Source organism: Pollachius pollachius (assembly GCF_949987615.1).
Source record: "Pollachius pollachius genome assembly, chromosome: 2".
Classification (NCBI taxonomy): Eukaryota; Metazoa; Chordata; class Actinopteri; order Gadiformes; family Gadidae; genus Pollachius; species Pollachius pollachius.
Genome location: NC_136935.1, coordinates 27,827,060 through 27,849,996, shown reverse-complemented (window position 1 = coordinate 27,849,996; position 22,937 = coordinate 27,827,060). Strand labels below are relative to the sequence as shown.

Sequence of the window (22,937 nt, the reverse complement as noted above, 5' to 3'; positions counted from 1 at the left end):
CCTCCTAGTGATAGGAGCCCCAAACTGCGCCCAGTTTGCACGTGCCGCGCGAACGAGCAATCGCGAAATGCTTGTCTTCCATATTTTAACTGTTTCACAATAAATAAGTCAGATATAATAATGCATCAGGGTGCAATGATGTAATGTTTGGAAAACACATTTGGAGAGCATTTCTTGCACTAATATAAGTTTGTCTTAGCACTCTCAACTCTCTACCTCCACTCTGCCGCCCTCTAGCGAAGACGAATGGAACTCCGTGGGCAAGACACCGCGCATCAGATCTGCGCAAACTAGGAACAATACCACATAGCACATGTTTGAAGCTTCAAGCATCCCTGGCTGCAGACCGTCCAGTTGCATGGCATGGACTTGAATTAAAATCTGTTTACTAGTATCGTCGGTGACAGGTCAAGCAGGTACGTCAACTCAAAACATACCTTTGTAAACTCTGAGTTCAGTCTTTATTATTGGCATATTATTGTACGTATAAAGAAACAAGTTTGAGAATGAAAATAAGTCCATACTACGAGCCATGCTGGCTTGTTTGGGTGCATGAATCATTTCGATATTTCTCAATTCTGAGCTACATAATAGACCAAACATGACAGATCGAATATGTATTTAACTGATTGAATGAAGTGGTCATTTGCCATGTCGTTCGCTTTGTTAAACAACTCAAACTATGTATCTAGCGTTACACGTGTGGTCTTGTTGATGCCTTGGGGTTCTGTGGTCTCCAGTTGAAATGGCCGGTAAGGACTCTTCAGAGGTCGGAGAGCAGCCCCCACAGCCCGCAGAGCAGCCCCCACGGCCCGCAGAGCAGCTCCCACAGACGGCAGAGCAGCTCGCACCGCCCGCAGAGCTTGAGGAAGAGATGGACACCAAGGCAGCAACGCAGTCGGAGACCCTCCACGCTGCTCATGGGAATACACCCACACCACAAGAAGTGGATCCACAGCCCGCAGAGGAGTCCCAGGCTCCAGGGGAAGCCAGCGCCAAGGGGGACGTGTGTATGGACGGTGATCAGTGGACCGAGGACAGGCGGGCGGACCCTGGAGACGGTTCGGAGGACTCGGACAGGTAACTGGCCGTTTCACACATCGTTCTTGCTGTACAGTGTACATCGGGGTAACGTTGAGTTTAAGACTCATCTTTTAATGTCTTAACCTGTTAAGCCCTAGGCCTATTTCACAGGCCTCCTGCCCGAAATGACATGCCCAAAATGAATAGAGTATGCCTCCACAACTACAAGGACTATATGAATAAAGTTGGTTTCAAAAAGAAGGTAACACCTGTGAGGTGGCTGCAGAAGTGTCAGAATCAATATAGATGTTACTGTCAGAGTAAATTCAGCTAGAACACAGTAAGAAATGTCAATTTTCGCCTAGAGAAAACACATTATTTAGAGTGAATACCACCTTGAAACTATGGGATAGTAGCCCAGAACCTTTAGGGAAACATATAACAACATCTGATGAGTACCTTCTAGGTTCTAGTACGTTCTAGGATAAATGCTAATAAAGTGAATAAAGTGATTTTAGAGAGGTTTTAGTACAGGTAGGTTCAGGCGGACTAAATGGTGCCATTTGGGCACTTTTGACTTTTTCTTTTCCATTTGACCTTTCTAAGGTACCAGACTGTAAAACTAATTTTATTTCACTGACATATCACTATAGGTATTAATTCCATCCAAATTCAACAGTTTTGACTTGTTTTGAAAATTCACCCAGACCTCTTTACATTTTCCCAGTCAAAGAAAACCATCCAATCGAAACGAAGTTTGACTCCAACTGGAGCAGATATATTTGAGAACCACATATAATAAAACAAACTATAAAAACAAAGGTAAAAACACAGCTAAAGACTACAATCACTAGGGATATATATATATATATATATATATATATATATATATATATATATATATATATATATATAAATAAATAAATTAAATAAAAATAAACACGCTGGCAGCAACTTTGAACAAATATAACTAAAACTAACTATACACTAAGGGCTGTCATGGCACTTCCTGCAGTACAATTATTCTGTGTCCAGTTCTGGCAACAGCAAGTCACTGTCGTCAGACGAGGACTCGAGAGGGACTACAGTAGCCCCACTGTCGCTAGTCATGATAGTAAGTGCCTCCGCAAACGTATAGGTCTTTCTCCTGCCTGCCATTATTTATTTGAAAAGGATAACAAATGGAAAAAAAAGGCAAGAAAATGCAAAATAACTAGCTAACTACTAGCTAACTAGGAATGCCAACGTTGTAAGAAGCGTGTTGTAGGAGCATATGTCTCTATCTAGCCGGAGTGTCTGCTCTGAGAATGTTCTCGACCCTTCTGGCGCAAATTATGCTGACCTTCCAGTCAAACGCGGGAAGATATCTTGGGTATGCATTGGTCAATTTGGATGATTGACCCCTCTACCGAACCGTCAGAGCCAATAGCGTCGAGGGACAGTCAAATCGAGGGACCCAAATCCATGTAAAAAAACACCATTCGCCAATCAAAAGTATCGCACTGCATAACGTTTTTTATTTGTTTATTTATTTTGCTCTTCTTTTGCTGCTAGTTCAGTGAGTTTCCGTCGTAGTGATGAGAGTGATATCATTGGAATCTGTGGAGCCTCAGCTTTCATATGACATATAGATTGTGTGGGTGGCATGAAGTAGCGTAATCTGTGGCGGCCAGTATGAGCGCATGCACGTTTTGCGTGTTTTGCTATGGGCTCATTTAGTTGCTTGGTGTTAGAATTGTGTTTTGTTTGGGTAAAAATGGTTATCATGGGCTTTTAGCCGAGCTTCTTCCCGTTACATGGGTATGCACCATGGACATCTTGGAGCATGACGGTGCTGTTTACAGCAGTTTACAGCACACGTTGGCGCAGCTGCCCCCGCCCCTGGGGGCGCTCGGGTTTAAGAGGTTAATAAATAAAACCCCAAATTGGTAATCCCAAGGGAGGACCAAGTTTTCTGAACTATAAGCACATTCTGGACTAAAGTTATAGCCGCCTTGAAGATGGTGTACTATTCAATTAATTGTTTAGTAACTATTTTATTAAAGGTTATATCAGTGATTCTAGGCCGAAACATATATGATCACATTCATCTGTTCTTTCCTCACGATCCACTAGCTGACCGCCCCATAAGCAGGACGTCAAAAAAACGCGTCTCTGTAGGCAGTAAGGCTGTCACTTTTTCCAAAAATGAAATTCGAACGAATTTCGAATGTCCATAATTAATTCGAATACATTCGACCCCCCCCCCCATAGAACACGACAACAGTCTTGATTTTTTATGTTGCTCTTTTTATTTCTTGTGGAAATCACGTATACCTACTGAATTCATAACAGCACAGGATAAAAACACATCTTTGATAACACATTTGTAAACACAACAAGAGGAAGCTCCGACACTCAAGTGCGGCTGTCTTTTACACATTAACAATAACTGCTCGGAGCGCGATATGCGGAGCGCATGTCGTCCATGGCACACACAGCCTATATAAACGAACAATCTGTGAGGCCGACCTCCAACACGGAATGCTGCTCTTTTTATTCGTTACGGAAAGAAAATGAGACTTTCACATGCCTCTGAATTCATATAGGCTAACATAGGAGTTGAAAAAAAAAACTCAAATAGAACATTTTTAAATAAAGAAAAGAGTGCGCCGATTTTAGCTAGAACAAGGCAGCATGGCCCGACTTAATTTCTTAGATTATTGGCCAGAAAAACAAGTCTGTCGACTTGGTCTGGATCGAGTGCAGCTCTCTTTTTATTTACAATATTTCCTGCTGAGGAGAACACGCAATCGGAGCGCACAGACGTTCCTGGCACACACAGGTACTTACGCGCCAACTTTGAAAGCTGTGGGTACCTGTGACACCCTGTATCTCTCCACCAACTGAGCGGGTTTTTATCTGCGGAGAGAGTCTCCTTCAAGTAGTCTCGCAGCTCTCCGTTACCGCTGCAGCTGCTTCTGTCAGCCGTGCTGTATAAGTCCCCAAACAGGCTGCCCATCGCGCCCAGCGCAGCAGCGGACTTTTCTCCCTGTCGTGTGCGATCAGTGTCGGTCTCCGTTTTAGTGAGCTCGTGTGAGAGGCTTTCAGTCACGAGATGTTTCTGTGCAGGGGAAAGGTGGACTAACCGGGAGAAGCGGGGATCCAGGAGGGCCGCTTTATTGAGGAGAAGCCACTCGCCGCTCTCTTCTTTATAACGCATTTTTAGATTCGCCACCATTCGGCCTACGAGAATAACAAAATGCATAATTATTATATGTAGTGAATTCGGCACAAATTTAATGTTTGGCTTTAAGGCATGGTCTTAATATTTATTTAAAACATAAAAGCAAATACCTCTGACTTCTTTGATGGCGGGTTTATGCGCGGCTTCATGCGTGCTCAGCTGAGACACCATGACGTGCTGCAGGGGGAGGACAGCTGATGCTGTCGGGTAGGCATCGGTGGAGAGGGCCTGAGTTGCAACTTTGAATGGCTTTAGTGTGTCTTTTAGCTGCTCAACTATAGTCCACTCTGAAGTGCTCAGTTCGAGATGTGACATTTTTTGGTCAAAGATGACTGCAGCCACTGCTGCCTGTTGCTCTGATGCGCGGCAGATCATATCATAGGTTGTATTCCACCTGGTTACACAGTCATTGATCAGCTTTTCCTTTTTTAATCCGAGGAGCTCCTGCTTCTCTTGCAGCAGGCAGGTGTCAGATGGAGACCTCCCAAAATGAGCCGCTGTCTGCTTTACCCGGGAAAGAGCTGTGTCAACGGCTTTCACCTCCAGCCCCTTACGCACGGCCAGGTTTAGCGTGTGGGCTAAACAGGGAACATTTATAAGCCCTACATTCCTTATGGCGTTTAAGTAGTTTAGAGCATTATCTGTGGCCACGGCAACAACCGCTTCACGGGAGATGTTATATTCATTCAGCGTGCTGGTGATGCTTCCTGCAACATGTACAGCTGTGTGACTGCCTCTCAGCTCCTTAGTGCACAACACATAATTGTCTAGTTCCCACAGGTCTGAGATGCAGTGAGCTGTAACGGTTATATAAGCGTGTGTGGCCAGCGATGTCCACCCATCTGTGGTCAGAGCGAGCGTTTTGTGTTGTAACATTGTCTTTAGGTTTTCCCGTGTCGCATCATAGAGCTGCACTATCTGTGATGAGATTGTGGTTCGACTTGGAATTCTGTATCGTGGCTCCAGCTCTCTCAATAGCTCCTGAAACCCGTCTCCCGAAATGACAGCAATGGGGCGCATATCCTTACATATAAACCGTGTGATTTTACCGGTGATGGCCTTGTTACGGGCGTCAGGTAAGGGGCCTGCTGAGTGAGCCGAATAGTATGCTGTCACGCGCGGCTGTACACTCTGCTCCGCTAGGCAGTTGTTCCTCTACTGCTTCATTTCGGTGGTAAGCTAGCAGATGAGTGCGCAAATTTGATGTTGTCGATAAGTACAACAGCTCTCCTTTACAAAGACAAACGGCCTTGTCTTTGTTTGTGACTTTTCCACCCACGGTGTAAAAGCCAAAATGATTCCATACGCTGCTTTTTAAATGTGATGGTGTCGTTATGGTCCGCTCAGCATTGTACTCCTCGCAATTCTCCATTTTTAATAGCAGTTTTTTAATAGCCGTATCTCGGTTCGCGTTCTCTTCAGTTACGTTTTGTTTCAAAGCCCTCTTGGCCTATCTGTATCGAATGTTGATTCAACATTCGATACAGATAGCCAGGCCAAGAGGGTCGGCAACAGGTCAAACTGATATAAAATGTTAGCGCGCCCTCTGCTGGATCGAAAGCAGACTACTTAAAATGGTCTGAAGCTCTTATGAGACGGCAGCACACACAGTTCGAATGGAGAATTACACTTCGAATTCGAACTTTTCACCCCACCTTCGAACGAATATTCGAACTTTGAATAAAAAGTGACAGCCCTAGTAGGCAGCCTATGCTCCGAGATCCTACACAAAAATGAATGGTACTACCAACCACTCAAAATAAATAGTATTCCAACCAGTGGCGGCTGGTGAATTTTATTTTAGGGGGGGCTGAAAGTTTGTAAACCAAACCCCTGTAGGGGTGTCTGGGGGCATCTTCCCCCGAAGATTTTATTGTGATTTTCACATACAAACAAAGCATTCTGGTGCATTCTGACAAAATAATAAAGACAAAATAGAACATTTCCTTACAAAGACGAAAGGAGCCAGGGAACAATGTTTTAACTTAATTTATTTGCCTTGTAGAATTCAGCAAGATTAAAAGTGCAAATACATCAATAATAGGGAATTATACACAAGTAAACATTCTCTCTCTGTCCCTATCTGTGAGAGAGAGAGAGAGAGAGAGAGATTCTAAAAGGGGTGAGTGTGTTACGGCCAATCTATTGTGTTGGTAACTAACTCAATATAATATGTGCTACCTTTTATGTGTGGTTGTTCAAGACACACTGAAGGCATGATGCCACCATAGGTTTGCAGAGAACTATATACAATATACACACTGAAGGCATGATGCCGCCATAGGTTTGCAGAGAACTATATACAATATGCACACTGAAGGCATGATGCCACCATAGGTTTGCAGAGAACTATATACAATATACACTTGAAAGGGGTGGGGTGGTGAGGGACGCTGTAACCCAGTGTCCATCCTCACGGGAAGGCGGGGTGGGGGGCAGAGAGAGAGACTACATTACTTGTACTGAAACTTTGCTCGTCTCTCTTTCAGTGCAGCAAAGCGGTCAATGACTTTCTCATTGAAATCACGCATATTGAGGACTAGTTCCCTCTCCATGGAGAGCATGGCCAGTGCATTCAGACTTTCCTGGCCCATTGAATTTCGCAGGAATGTCTTAATTCTTTTCAAAGTTGAGAAACATCTCTCAGCTTCAGCAGTTGTCATAGGAGTAGTTATGAGAATGTTCAACAAACTCACAGTCTCAGAGAATGTCTCCTGGAGGTTGTAGCTCATGATAACCTGGTACAGTGCCAGTGCACCACAGCAAGCCTTGAATTCAGGATTCTCATAGATCAGAGACAGTTCCGTCTTGAGCTTTGCCTTGTTCAGTGTGGGATATGCCTTCATAGTGGAATTCAGAGCATCAGCAGGAAATGAATGGCAGTACCTTTCAAACATATTTCCTTGTACTAAGGTAGCACTCACAAAGAGAACCCCGCTTTGATGTGAGCGAGGATGGTGTCGCAGACCTCTTCAGACAGCCTCTGCTTCGCCTCTTCTGTCAAAGCCGTCCTTGGTCTGTCTGTTCCTGATGGCTCTTGCAGCTGGTCAGTCTCTGAATGCAAACAAACCAATAATGTGTTTGTTAGGCTGTGTACAGTACTGTAGTCTACATGATGCACATGTTCACACTTTATCCAGTACAAAGATGTCAGTATACCCACTTAAAATGGGCAGGGATGCTTAATGTTAGTGTTAAACACTGTTTTTTATCTATTGTGTTGGTAACTTCACTCATAAATCTATCTACAGTCAAGTATGCATTTAGACAAATACGATAAAATATCAATATAATATGGGCAACCTTTTATGTGTGGTTGTTCAAGACACACTGAAGGCATGATGAGTATACCTACTTAAAATGGGCAGGGATGCATAATGTTAGTGTTAAACACTGTTTTTTAAGCTATCCATTGTGCCTTGCCTAACCAGGATGTCCAGCACAGAGTAAAGCAAGCTAGATTACACCACTCTCAATATATTATAAAAAAGAACATATATTATAAAAAAGAACACAAATACAGTCTCCTTTCATGCATATGTTCTCATAACAAAGCTTTGCTTTGAGAAGGATCAAATAATATAAATGTTATCTTACCTAATGGTCTGCACACTGCTTGTGAAGCTCTCGAGGGCCCTTTTGATGAAGACTGCATCAATGCCCATCTTCTGGAGCTTCTGGTACAGAATGTCGACGTGGGGCATGATGTTGTGAAAAAAACACAGGAAAAAAATGAAATCTTCGTCCTATAGCATCCTCACGTAGCCAGATGCCTCTCTCACGCTGAGCTGGTCAAATGGACCATGAGAACCCGTCTTGATGGCTTCAAAACATTTAAGGAGGTCATCTCGGTTCTCGTACACAGTGTTGACGATCCTACTGTTAAAATTCCACCTTGTAGATGAAGCTCTTGGCAGTCTTGTCCAGAACTCTGCACCGTTTCGGTGATCAGGAAAAGAATGGCGCAATTCCGCTCAGATCGGAAAAGAAAACGTTGACTTTTTTGATGCAGGAGGTAGCTTGCTGCATCAAATTAAGCTGATGTGCATAGCAATTCACATAATGGGCATTCTTAAAATGTTGACGCACCTTTTGCTGCACACCAGCCTTCTCTCCCCTCATCACACTGCCACCACCGTAAGCTTGTGCAACGAGTTTCATTTTGTCGTTATCGTCGGCCAAAAGCTGGTTCAGTCTCTCCAAAAGTACACTGGCAATTGAAACGGACGTTGAATCCGAGATGGGAATAAACTCAAAAAAACGTTCCTGCACTGCATGGTTGTCATCAATGTATCTAAGCACAAGCACCAGCTGTGTCTGCGTGGAGACGTCCGTAGTTTCATCAGCTTGGATGGCCAGATAGCGAGCTGACTTGACCTCCTCCACAATCCTTACCCCTGCGACCGCTAGCATACATTCCAAAAGCTTGTTCTGCACCGTCTTGGATGAGCCGGTTGTCTGTGTCGATTCTTGCTCACCTTATCGATGTGGCAACAACGATGAGGTGATCCCTCGTCCAGCCGGTATCCCTCGTCCAGTTGAGTTGCAATGTTCACCCTCCCAATAGTCGCAAATCTCAAGCAGCTATCCATGTGGATCTTTGACATCTCATGCTTCTTGCTTTTCTCAGACAGATGGTGCATATATGTCACACCAGTCGATACCCAAACAGTGCTGTCTGTCGTCAGGGTGGAAGAGTAGGCAGTGGTAGCAGAAGACTGCGTTAGCTTCTTCACAACCTGCAAGCCAGCTTTTTTTCTCGTACCTATTTGTTGAAAATCCTCGGGTTGTAGGACTTTCCCCCCTTTGTAGAAATTTGTTTAATTATTAATTTTGGTCTTGGAGGTCCTGATTGTTTTAATGCCAATTTGTCTGAATTGGATCGTCGACTAAAAGGAACTTCTTTCAGAGACGTAACTGAATTGCACACATTAGCAGCCATGTTGAAATTAGCAAGTGACTTGATCAAAGATATCCCTTCGCGCTCTTTGCTCAGTTACGTATGACGCAAGCACATTAGGGCGAGTCCCAAATCCCCATTGAAAATGCATTGAAGGCTCATTTTCCGAAAAAAAAAGTTTTAGCATGACAGTCAATGGGAGAATGCTTGGGCGATTTTCCACGTCAATGAATTCGCCCAGAGAGGCGGCGGGACCATTTGAAGCGCGACTTGATTCGGACGATTCTGATTGGACAATGACAGATATTATGTCTAGAACACTGAAAACTACTTTTGCTGTGATAGAATTTGTTAGGAAAAAAAACTCTTTCTCCCAGTTGGTAGTGCATCGCCCCCATACACCATCCGCCCCTGATTCCAACCAATCACCGACAAGGGGTGGGTGTTGTGGGGTTTTGCGCTGCGATCATGATAGTTTTTACTGGATGCACGAAAGATGGAAGGGAGGTTTGGAATCTCGCTTCAGATACCAACAGAAGTGACGTCACCCAACATCACTGATACAACCTTTAAGACTGTTTTGTATGACTTTATTTTACAGCTCTTCCTCCTCGTCCTCCGCTGCCTCCCCTCCCTGTGTTCGGATGTTGGATGAGGAGGATGACGAAGGCTTTAGCCAACAGGCTCAAATCAAAACACGAGATGAGGTTCTGCTTGAGGTAAAAAAATATCTATACAAACTGATATATCTAAAACACTGAGCATGTTACGTAATATCATTTTTAATCATTAATCATTATCTGTGTGTGTGATCGTTCCTAGGAGCTTCCAGCTGTGGAGGAACTGTGTGTGTCCTTACCAGAGTCTGCGGAAATCCAGCCAATCGGAACAGTCACCAGTGTTATTCAGCAGCTCAGTGAGTACACCGAATCGCCAGCCACCTCTCTACGTAACGCCAGCTCGCCCCTGGGCCTCCACGAGAGGGAGACATTGTGCCATCCTTTAGGATGCATAGAAAACAGTGTTGGGAACGTTACTTTAAAAAAGTAATTAGTTATAGTTACTCACTACTTGTTCCAAGTAACTGAGTTAGTAACTGAATTACTCTATAATAAAAGTAACTAGTTACCAGGGAAAGTAACTATTTGCATTACTGTAAAAAAAAGAAAGTTGCTATATGTTAAATGTTGCTATATGTTTTCACTTCAGTTTTCACTTGGCCTTAATGTGTTAAATGGTTGAACTGCCCATTCACGGCCCTGATATGCTTCCAACTGAGGCCCCGTCCAAACTAACCCGGGTAAATCTACAAGCGCATAAATATTTATCCGTTTAGCCCTTCCGTCCACACTTAAACAGAGAATTCCAACACTGAAAACAAGGCTTTTCGAAAACGAGACCGAGACGCTTATCAAAAAAATAGCAGGTGAAATGCAAATGATGATCTCTCTGTACAATGTACTAATTCATCTCCAGAAACAACTCAACATAATGGCTCAAACATATTCGTTGCTCCAACGCCGGAGGCGAGCGCTGTATTTAATGTTCTTCAGTGATGGTAAAAAACCCGAAAGACGACAGTTCAAACCGTACTTGGAGCGGCGTTTCTGGACAAGGTCGAAAATGATTAACCAGCTGATCAACTGTAAATATCAGCTGATTGCACGCCTGTAATCTATACGGAGAGGGGTGGCGGAGTTACGTAACCATGACAACAACTGTTTATCAAAATAATTTCAGTGTGGAACGTGGATGCAAAACATTCTGTAAACGATAGTGTGGACGGAGATCATTTTCATTGCGGATGTGCGTTTTTACATTTACCCGGGTTAGTGTGGATGGGGCCTGAATTTCAATTTGCTTGGTTGCAAAGGCTGTGGAACATCTGCTGAATACTACAGAAAATGCCAACTTTTCATCGGATTGCTCCGGTATCGCCATTTCTGCTGCTTCATAGAATCTGTTTGGTGTGTGCGGTTGCGTGTGGCGCGCGTGTCCTGGCTTGTGTGTAAAAACACTGGTTCCGATTGGCTACCAGGAGACATGACTCTGCCATAGCCAATCATAATCGCTTATCTCGTTGTTAACCACCCGGTCTCCTCACTAGCAGTTTGTGTTTAGAGCCAAGGGTGCGTTCGGATTACGCAATTTATTCAATCAATTCATAGTGACGCACTGCATTTATCGTACAGTAACGGTAACGGTGTTGTAACGACAGAAATAGTAATTAGTTCGATTACCCCGTTACTGAAATAATAACGGCGTTACCTAACGCCGTTGTTTTAAACGGGGTTATTACAAACACTGATAAAAACATATCCCTTATAGTGTTGTCAAAAATATCACTTTTTCGCTAAATTCGAAATAAATCTTGCTTTTCTACTCTTCTCTCCGACAGCGAGTTAATACACACACCGCTTCAGCGCCAACATAGCCACGCCTCCTCTGAGTAACTCTCAGTGCGGTTTCTCACAGCAATTTGGCAGTAGTGTCATTGCTCTACACTCGATGTCAAGTGCAGCACATCCAAGACAGGTTTTGAGAAAGAAAAACGTCAGGAGTGCTGTAAAGAAGTAATTTAGCTTTGAGGGAAATTCAAAGGTTTTTGAATCTTTAAATCTTTGAGTTCAAATGACCAGAGAAAGTCAAAAGACAAATGTATACCCATATGCAAGAACAATTTGCACAAAAAACTTTGCAAATTCACAGCAATAGCAATATTTTTCACGAAATTTGACGCACAAACTATTCATGATAAACTAACAAACAAACGTCCCCTTTTTTTTTACCAAAAGTTTTTATAAAAGTTAAGTGTCTTACCTTTTGTGTTTTTTGTCCTCAAAGTAGGATTTGATTGCATAAGACCACCATCAACAGGTAATCCAGTGTCTTGGCCCAATTTTTCTACTAAACATGGTGTTAAAATCAGTGGCGGTGGGTCAATAGAAGGCGCCAGGGCGCCGCCCCCTCCAAGAAATATTCACTTGAATATATCTGCCAACTATTAATCAACTATTATCAATACGAAATAAATCAACAAAAATACATAGTGTTTATCCTCGTTAAATTGTGTGACATACTTGTCACTGCCAGGAACCATTTAAATGCGTCTAAACGTGAATGATTTGGGCTTGGCTAGTTATTGGTCATTCAAAATCAAGCCCTCCTCCAAGTCAGGGGCGCCGGCCACGTTGAAGTCAATGTAAGCTCGCTAACTTTTTGCTGTCTACCAAGCAGAGACAGCTTTTCGTTGGCGCAAGAAAATTCGCCCTCGGGTCGCACCAGTGTGTGCCCCAGGCCAATGGTATCACTTTTCTTTTTTGTTATCACCACATGATTGGACAATTCAGCGAATCAATCAAATAGGCTACCTCCCTCAGCAGCATTCGCGCAACACAACTACATGTAGAGAAGAGATAGATCGCTAACTAGCAGAGAGTTGTAAGCACTTTACACTAGAGATAGGCCGATATGTTTTTTTCAGGGCCGATACCGATTATTAGTAGTCAAGGGGGCCGATAACCGATATTTGGCGAAATTAATTTACAGAAGAAGGGAAAAGATTGGTGTCAAAATTTTGAATAATACAAACTCCAACACTTAACTTAATTTATGAAGTTGTTAAATAAACACAACAGCTTATCAGATTTGCAACATAACACAATTTAAACAAATAAATGGCTCACTAAAATTTTCCTGAACTGAACTGAAATGTTAATTTTTTACTTATCTTTCTTTTAAGTTCAAACAAAAACAAAAAGTGCAGGGTGTTCTAATGAAGTTAATTAAAAAAAAAAAAAAAAATTTAATATAAATAAATAAATAGTTCCCTAGTTAAACAGACATTATTGCCCAACAGTTTTCTCTCAGACAGACGGTGCTTTACTGTCAGTTTCTGCAGCTTCTCATGTGGTTTACACACACACACACACACACACACACACACACACACACACACACACACACACACACACACACACACACACACACACACACACACACACACACAATTCTATAGCCATCCCCTCATCGTGCTTCCCTGCAATAAAACGAACTGAATTTCTCTCTCTCTCTCTCTTTCTCTCTCTCTCACACACACACTTCTTACTTTTATCACTGACTATTTCCCCATCAATATTAGCAACCTTGTTTCAAGTGATTAAGCCGTTAAAAAACACTAAATAGCCTACAGCATCTTCACTTTAATAATCAGTGTTTATCATAGGAACAGGCTGCTGCTAACGTATTGGGCCTCACAGTAACGTTAGTAGTCGTGGGTTGTAGAGTTTCGCTAGTCTGCTGAGTGTCTAGAGCCAGAGAAGGAGAAAGCAGACCGCTGGGCTAACGTTACGCTAAAAGCTAATCAGCCTTCACCTAAAGGGCTCGAGGGGCTCCGTGGTTACGCAGTTGGATAGCGCATTACGCAGTTGTAGAAGTATAACCACCGCTTAACGTGCTTCCCTGCAACAAAACTGGACTGAATTGAGTTTATTACGTTTTTACTCTCACTCACACACAGACTTCTTCTATCACAGACTATTTCCATATCGATATTATCAGCAACCTTGTTTCGAGTGATTAACAGGCATGCCTGGACGCCGGACTGCGAGCAGAGCTTCCGCTTATGTTTATATAACGTTAATGGGCTCACAGTAATGTTACTAGTAGTTGTGAGTTGTAGAGGACTGGGATGTTTATTACATTTTCGGGAGAGTCTGCTGCCTTAACTTACCTCGAAACCAAACCAGACAAAACCTTTTCTCCTCTCCGCCGTGTGTGTGAGCACTGTGCATGCACAGCTTTCACTGCTGATTGGCTGTTACCCGTCGTGGCTCTGCGTGTAACCAGAGTGTGTAACCAATCAGATGGTGCTGTGGATGGGACAATGCTGGAGACAGCGTAGTGACAGCAGTCAGAGACAGCAAGAAAAAGGCAGATGCCGATATGCGTCAAAATGCAGAATATTGGCGCCGATAATCGGTCGATCCCTGCTTTCCACACTTTTCATTGGAGGAATTGGACTCCCCAAGCAATGTTATACTTTTAAGGAGCAAGTAAGTTACATATTAATTTAGTCTTTCGGCCTGTAGCATATAAACAAAATGAAGCAACTGCCCCATATTTCTAACTGCATTTGAAGTAGACATTGAGACTCACAAAAAATGGACGCTATAGGACAGTGATCATGATTTGTCTCAATATCAGAATAACAACAATGGGTCAAATAGCAATGGCTGGTGAAATGGCCATAAAGTAGGTCTGTATATGCAGTGTAAGCTTGGCCAGGCCCTGAAAGTCAGGATGTAGGCGATGAATCTGAATGAATAGTAGGTAAATAGGTAGTGGCCATCACCAAAATGCACCAGAATACAGGAAATCAAATCTATTAAATTCCTTTTTTTTTATAGGGGGGGGAAGACCCCAGACCCCAGACCCCAGACCCCCTGTCTATTACTGTGCCCCACCAGCATTTTTTGATCACCAGTCGCCACTGTTTAAAATCAATGACTAAGAAGGTTTCTGAGAAAATAGGCATGGTCCCCTTGCTGCCTTAAATCAGAACAAATGTTCTTCAGCGCTATCTGGTGGCCATATGGTGTATTTGCGACTGTTTAACTTTGTGTCATTTTTAAATTATATTTGCCCTCAACTTTCAAGAGAGGGGTCAAGTGTCAACATTACCAGTCCCTGTAAGTGCTGAAAATAACCAACTGATAATTATTTCAGGTGGAAATGTAATCTTCAATTTATGCTGTGTTCTAGCTTTATCCACTCAAACCAATTGATTGACATTGAATATTCCACTAGCACAGCAACCTATCTTTTGGCACCAAGATGACATATTATGGCCATTACAGTTATGGGGATAAACTTGATTTATTTTCGGTATGTTTTCCCTGTGGTATTGAAAATGGTGTCGATATTGTATTTCAAAGTTAGAAAATCCAGTATTGTGATAACACTAATCCCCAATATGTTATCCACTATATTGATTATTAAGCTGAGAGAGGGCCATGAATTGTAGCGTTATCCTGGTCCATCCTAAGGCAATTTCTATTCTTCCTGTATTCTGGTTTACAGCCCCTGTAGAAAGAGAAATTAAAACATAGCAAGAAGAAGAATAAAGTCCTCTTCCACCCAGCAACGAGAAAATGGAAGCTAGACTTTATTGCGTGTCTTGTGTTCCAGCTCTGGGCCATTCCAATTGATCCTCTGATAAAAACTTGAGCTCTGTGCTCATAAAAAAAGTTGGTTTCTGGACAAACCATTAACCAAAACATGATGGAAACTTTCTCTTTTGGAAATTCCTCCATCTCTCACAAGTAAATCCATGCTACATGCTACTGCGAGTCCACGCGCTCCACTGTGTTCCCACTGTGTGTTCCCCTTGTGCACTCCTCCGTTGACATGCGTTAGCCAGCGTAGTGTTGTCATGGGCGACACCCCAGATCATCCGTCCATTTGATGTTGGGCCGGTACCCCCAACAAGTGGCTAAATCCTTTTTTTTTGTTTTGTTGTTTTCATTAGTGATAGTCCAATCACTGAAGGGAACTCCTCCGTTGACGGAAGACAGCATCATCTTCACTTCGGACCGGCTAGCAGTGGGCAAGGTAAGCAGCCTGCCGGGGGGGACACAGCATGAACACTGGGACTATAGAGTCTTGCCTCCATCTGTGAGGAATGTCCTCTGAGTTTACGTGTCGTCACACAATAAGAAGACGCTATTATCAAAGTTGTCAAATGTCCTTTGTTGGGGTGCCACCAAATGAAAAGGTGAAAGTCTTGAGCCCTGTGTAAGACCTGCATATTATCATCAGGCTAACTGCTTTGTGCTTTCCCCTTTCCCAGGTGTTTGAGGTGTTTGGCCCAGTCACCACTCCCTATTACGTGCTGCGCTTTAACTCTGAGGAAGAGATTGTTACAAAGGGGCTGGTGGTGGGCTGCACGGTCTTCTACACACCAGAACACAAAGAATACACCGGATACGTGCTCACCAAACACCTCCAAAAGTAAGTATAGGCCCTCAGACAAGCACTCAAATGACATGAAGGGTACTGGAGATTTCAGCTGTTTCAATGGTCCAACCAGGGTTTCAGTTAGCCAGCATTAACCAGCCAATAGCTGAATAGGATTAAGATTGGCTGGTAAAAATAAATCGTTATGCTTATCTTAATCTTGACCCTAACCCTTTCTCAGGGTGAATTGTCAGTGAATGTGTTGGCGCGTGGCTTAATAAATGCATAGACTCCTCCTGCTCTACTGTCACACGTTCGCTGCAATCAGAAGAAAACCTTGGGGCTGATGGGCTACAGGGGCTTTCACACTGAGACAAATTTTATGTATCTGGTTTGGTTCGCTACTGTGTGAACGTGATCCGACCCAGCAATAGGAAGCAAAACAATTTTTTTGTTGGGGGGGGGGGGGGGTAAATTAACACTTTTACAGCAAACCCTAAATAATTATAATCAGCCAGGTATGCTGCAGCCTACGTGAACTTTTTTCTTTTCTTTTTTTTCCTCAGTCTAAAAGGATCTGACGCGTCTTGGAAAAACGACCAGGAGCCCCCCCCAGAGGTACACACCAGGACAGAACAGGACTCTGGTACCGGGTTGGCCTCCAGTCTATGGAGCTAATGCATAATGAGGGCACAGCCCCATACCTATTCACACCCTCCCATCTAGAACTAAGTCGAGTGCCCCCCCTCCCCTTATACTATGCAGTTGTCTGTCAGCTGGAAATGTGTCTTTGGCGTTGCACATTCACTTTAGTCTTAGTTTTCCCCCCCGAATAAACCGACCCGTCATCTTTGGGAATCGCAAACTCTCTTAAAACCACCATTGATTTGCAAGAAGAAGTGTCCCAAACGTTAGTATTTTGAAGAACATAATGAAGAATACAGAGCTGTACCTGGCTGAAGAACCTTTGATGCAAAGGAAATGCTCTTTCTGCCACTGGTCTGGTCATCATATCCCTGTTGTGTTCTTCTCCCTTTCCAGGCTTTAGATTACAGTGACGACGAAGAGGAACAGGATGCTAAGAAAAAGAAGAGACAGGGCAGCAAGAAGAAGAAGAATGAAAACGGTGGGTTAGCACACGCGCACACACACACACACAGCCACAACATTATAGTACCTCCCAGATGTCGCTATATATTGGGGGTCTAACTCTTCATTGTGCATCCAGAAGGGAAGGTCCTTGGGTTAGCATTTGCTTTCTGTTAGCCGTCTCCATCGACTTGCAGAGTTACAGTAGCTCCTATTCATTTGAAGGAATACACTTTAAATAACTTCCCAAAGATTTCCAATCGGTTCCAACTACAACACAAAACTGATAATTTTGCACTCTTTTTCTGGTGCTGTGATTATTTGGTTCTATCTGGTGCACCGCTGACAGGTTACCCTCCTCAGTGTATACGACCAGACAGACGTTTTAAGTCCTGAATTCCAAGTCAAAGTGGAGTCTTTTGTTGATGTTTATCAAGCACGTCTCAGGGTCTCTAGTCATGTGGTTTGAGTCCCCACCTCTACCTCATGTGCATACAGGCTCTCACAAGAGGATGCTGGTTTAGAAGCAGAAAGGTCCAAACAGACCACCTAATAATGCTCCTTTCACTTGGACATTGATTTTACCCGCTGAAATTTATATATTTAAAGCGGGAAAATTGTAAAAGGTATGCATCAAAATCATTTTCAAACCTTAAAAAGGGGTTTCAAGACAAAATATTTTATCAATGCCTGCGTCACAATTGAAAAAAAATAAATCTATTTTGCATCCATGGTTTCTTCTATGTGATACCCCAGTAAAACACTTCCACATGATTGGTGAATAACATTCCATGGTCTGCATTACGTAACGAATGAGCCACCAGATAATGGACCCCTGGGCAGGGATGCAGATGAGGGGAAGCTGCCTTTGCTTACCAACCTTGTCGCACAATTTCCACTAGTGGACCTCCCATCATGAGGATCACTGAGGTAGTAGAGGACACTATTGGACCTCCCATCATGAGATCACTGTGGTAGTAGAGGACTAACCACTAGTGGACCTCCCATCATGAGGATCACTGTGGTAGTAGAGGACTAACCACTAGTGGACCTCCCATCATGGGGATCACTGGTAGTAGAGGACTAACCACTAGTGGACCTCCCATCATGGGGATCACTGGTAGTAGAGGACTAACCACTAGTGGACCTCCCATCATGAGGATCACTGTGGTAGTAGAGAACACTAGTGGACCTCCCATCATGGGGATCACTGGTAGTAGAGGACTAACCACTAGTGGACCTCCCATCATGGGGATCACTGGTAGTAGAGGACTAACCACTAGTGGACCTCCCATCATGGGGATCACTGTGGTAGTAGAGGACTAACCACTAGTGGACCTCCCATCATCGGGATCACTGGTAGTAGAGGACTAACCACTAGTGGACCTCCCATCATGAGGATCACTGTGGTAGTAGAGGACTAACCACTAGTGGACCTCCCATCATGGGGATCACTGGTAGTAGAGGACTAACCACTAGTGGACCTCCCATCATGAGGATCACTGTGGTAGTAGAGAACACTAGTGGACCTCCCATCATGAGGATCACTGTGGTAGTAGAGGACTAACCACTAGATGACCTCCCATCATGAGGATCACTGTGGTAGTAGAGGACTAACCACTAGTGGACCTCCCATCATGGGGATCACTGGTAGTAGAGGACTAACCACTAGTGGACCTCCCATCATGGGGATCACTGGTAGTAGAGGTCTAACACATGTGATGCCCCTCCTCCAGAGTCCAGCCACCAGGCCCACCGCGGCGTGGCCGCCGCCCCCCAGGACCAGCAGCCAGGGCCCAACTACCGGCCCTTCCCTCAGAGGCCCCGCGGAGCAGCACCTCACCGCTTCAGGCACCAGGGCCCCATACATCCCCCCCGTGCCCCGTACCAGCACCAACACCCCGGCCACCACCCCCATGCATATCCCCCTCCGCCCTGCCCCTACCCTCCCCCACTGGGGCCGTTCTCTCCACATAACTACCCTCTCTACCCTCCTCCTCACCACCAACATCTTCCTCCTCCTCCCCACCACGCCTCCTCCATGTACGGCCCTCCCCAGCTTCCCCCACCTTGGCCCCCGGGTCTCCACGCGGGTCTCCACTTCCCTCCCCCTCCGCCTCCCCCTCCCCCGCCCCCCCACTGATCGAAAACATGGCCACCGTTAGCCAGTGGCAAAAGATCGCGCTGTTTTTTCCTTTTTTTTCTATTATTTTTATCACGCTGGTCCATCCTGTCTCATGTTAAAATATGAGCCGAATTTCTTTGTAAATGTCTTCAGTTTCCAAGTAAAACGATCCTAAATTCCACATGTTTCTGATTGAAGTTGAACAGAAAATGGCCTTGTTCGTCTTGAAGCCCTCATCTAAATCCATTTGTAGTGTTGAACCACAACCAAGAGAACCTCTTTTTATAGATGTGTATTTGTCTGAAAGGTGACCCTTCTCACAGTTAATAAAAGTTATCTTCTATGAAATGTTGGTTCTTCCTCTTTTGACACTTCCCATCCACGGTTTGTTGTTCCGTTTTTACATAACGTAATCTTTCAACCAAGTTGAGTGTAACCAAGGCGTTGTTACTCATCAACTAATATGCAGATGGAAGAGCACCTCCATAGCGAGGGGAAGAAGGGAAGTACTCCCAAGCTGGGACATGGCAGGGAACAGAGGATGGTAGGAGGGAGTAGGTTGTGGACATCTATGACAGAATCAATGCCCACGCCACCGGACCCCCGGCCCTGCAGCAGGGGCCCACGGAGACAAGCGAGCCACAGACATGGGCACAATGTTCTTGTGAATAGTGATTTATTTATTATCTTCCTAATGCTGAATGGCATATAATGTTCTCGGACTCTTTGTCATCATGTGTATAACCCTCCCCCTTTTAGGAAATGATTCATTACACCAGCCTGATTAAGGACATCAGCTGTTGTGTCCTCAAGTGTGTCTGTGTTTGTGTGTGCAGCCCCTGCTAGCCCTCAGAATAAGAACTATCTGAACACCGCTGCTTGGTGTGTTGTCCTCCTGTGTCTCCTGCTTCTGGCTGGCCTCACAGTTCTAGCCTTCCAATGTGAGTTCCTCACAACACACATCAGTTTCTCAATGGGTTTGTTGAGAATGTTCCTGTGTGTTTATGAAGACAATTTAACAGCATTGGTAATAAGCAATCTACTCAAACCCCATTGTGTATTGCAGTTGATGTCAATCACTGATACAAGCCACAAGTCAATGCGATAATGTTTTGCTTCCATCTTTGTTTGATTTCAGTGTTTTTCTATTGTTTGTCATTCTGACGACCATGATCATTTTCTGACCTCAGATTTCACTTTGAGCGGGAAAAATGAAAAAATGCATAGCGCTTTAGGCAAAATGGAGGAAGGGAGGAATCTCTTGCTGAGCGCTTTAGGCAACATAAAGGGAGAGTTGAATCGCTCGCAGACTGCTCACAACACATTGCTGAAGCAGCATGAGGCCTTACTGAAGACCATGCATGGTGACAGTATCGCCGTCAAACATTTTTTCAATTTGTCATCACTTGAGGGCTTGTATGTTTAGTTTTTATGTTTTGATTTTTGTTGCAGAAAACTTCTGCTTGTCTTGATCAGCGATTGGGCGCAAACACTTCAAATGCATTGGCTGAGAGAAAAGAAGGGCGGAGATTATTAGCATACTAGAGAGACGCCGGTTTTTACGCGCGTTGTGATGTGCACAAACGCACGTATTTTATGCGCGGTTTGATGCTCAAAATGGTGTTTTTTTACATGCGCTCTAGGACTTCATTGTGGCATAAAAAGCAGCGCTTTTCTTGCGCATTACAGCGTAAAAAAGTTTTTTTCACATTTTACAGCGTTTTTTACGGCGTAATAAAGGTGATACGTGTCTGGATGAGGTTTTCTGGCGGGGTTGGCTTGCCATAGTAAAGTTGTTCAAAACGGCGTAAATTAACGGCGAACTGTGGCACACTTGGCTTGCCATAACCAAAGGCTACGCGTTCTGTGGGGCCATGAAGCTGAGCTGGTTCTTCTGCGGACTCCATGGTGAGGCCCCAGAGTATGGCTAGGAGCAGCATCGAAAAACCCTGGCCTGAATATATTTTATACATTATATATATATATATTATAGTATATTAATCTAGGTAATATTATTTGATATTGATCTGAATACCAAATGAGCCTCATAGCTTATAGACTACACAGCATATTTTAGTAATGAGGACCTAATTCAACCTCAGGCCTTGAGTGAATATGACACTGCAGTGTCTGTAGTCGTAACACATGTCAGAAACAGGAAGGTTGATCACAGAAAATTATCGTCTTCTTCTGAGTCAGCCTGCAGATCGCCTCAGTCTGCGAGGAGAGAGCTGGTGAACGTTGTCGGCCATGTCGCAGCGCTCAGGTGATATCAAGATGCACGTCGAGACCAGCGAATACCAGTCATATTCAGGGAACCAAACCGAAGTGATTGGGCCAGATCATACTGCAAACTCGAGTAGGTAGTCTCTCTCTCTTTACGTCTGTCTGTCTGTCTTTCTGTGTTGCGTTTTCTTTTTGTGTAAACAGTTGAACAAGGAATTTATTGACCAATTGAACGATTTTCATCAATTTTTGAAGATTGACTATGAAGTAACCCGTGTGTGTTTCTCTGCAGAAAGACACCTGCACCTGGCCTTCCTCAGCCTCGGCCTGCTCTATATCCTCCAAGCTCTCCTCAACATCACTCTGAGGGTCCACCTGAACGGGCCCAGAGACTCCCCAGAGACGGCCTTTCCAAACCTGACCTGTGAGTCAGGTGGATGGGGATTCAATGAAGGTCAGAGCATGTAAATATATTATTTTAAAACATGGCATGACATGACATATGAAATATACGAACACCCTACGTTTTTTCCATATAGGTCGGGTGTGTGATCTTATGCCGTGCTGTTCTATGTTTAGCAACGTCTTTTTCCTTGGTTTGTTATGACCCAATGGCATGGGTTGCGCTGTGATACGAGGGTTGTGTGTTTCGGTGGAGCAATGTTCCTGTGGTATTGTGTGAAATAGACAGGCCAACACGGTGTCACACAAGCTGGCAGATGTTCAGAAGCGGTAGCTACTACGTCTCCAGAGGGCGGGGGAGCTGGAACACGGGCCGCACGGACTGCCTGGAGCGCGGGGCCCAGCTTGTCATCGTCAACGACAGACAGGAACTGGTAGGGAACACACTTTATCCTTCTCTGTACGGTATGAACTAATTGTCTTCAACTGTGTGTTCATATCTATACAGTATATACGTGTGTGTGTGTGTGTGTTTGTATATGTAGATAAATGTGTATATATATATATATATATATACACACATACAGTATATATATATACATATATATTAGTGCTGTCAAGCGATTAAAATATTTAATCGCGATTAATCGCATCAATGTCATAGTTAACTCGCGATTAATCGCGATTAATTGCACATTTCTTTATATACTAAATATCCCTTGATTTCGTGCTGCTAGCCTTTTAATGAGATCAGAGTGTTGAGAAGGACAGTAATAAAATATATTTGGTAAGATGGATATAAGAAGAGACCCGCAGTGAATTCAACCCGGTCCACTTGACATCAGGGAGGTGCATGACAGTGGTAGGCCTACCGTAAAACTTCAATAACCCAGGCTTTTATTTGTTTCAATCACTGAACTTTCGAACAAAACTCTTGCTCATTAAAGGTGGGAAATACTATAACATTTATTATTTAAACCAGCATGAAT

General features: G+C 43.9%; 1 protein-coding gene across 1 annotated transcript; it reads left to right on the top strand.

Annotated features, from left to right (window-relative positions):
• The first annotated feature begins 318 nt into the window (after positions 1-318).
• naf1 (nuclear assembly factor 1 homolog) lies at positions 319-19,572 on the top strand. The gene is made up of 9 exons (XM_079730750.1): positions 319-416; positions 741-1,080; positions 9,751-9,868; positions 9,972-10,065; positions 15,679-15,761; positions 16,000-16,160; positions 16,673-16,724; positions 17,148-17,232; positions 18,932-19,572. Exons 2-9 carry the CDS (start codon positions 746-748, stop codon positions 19,336-19,338), a joined length of 1,335 nt encoding a protein of 444 aa, XP_079586876.1. The 5' UTR covers positions 319-416; positions 741-745; the 3' UTR covers positions 19,339-19,572.
• Positions 19,573-22,937: the final 3,365 nt, after the last annotated feature.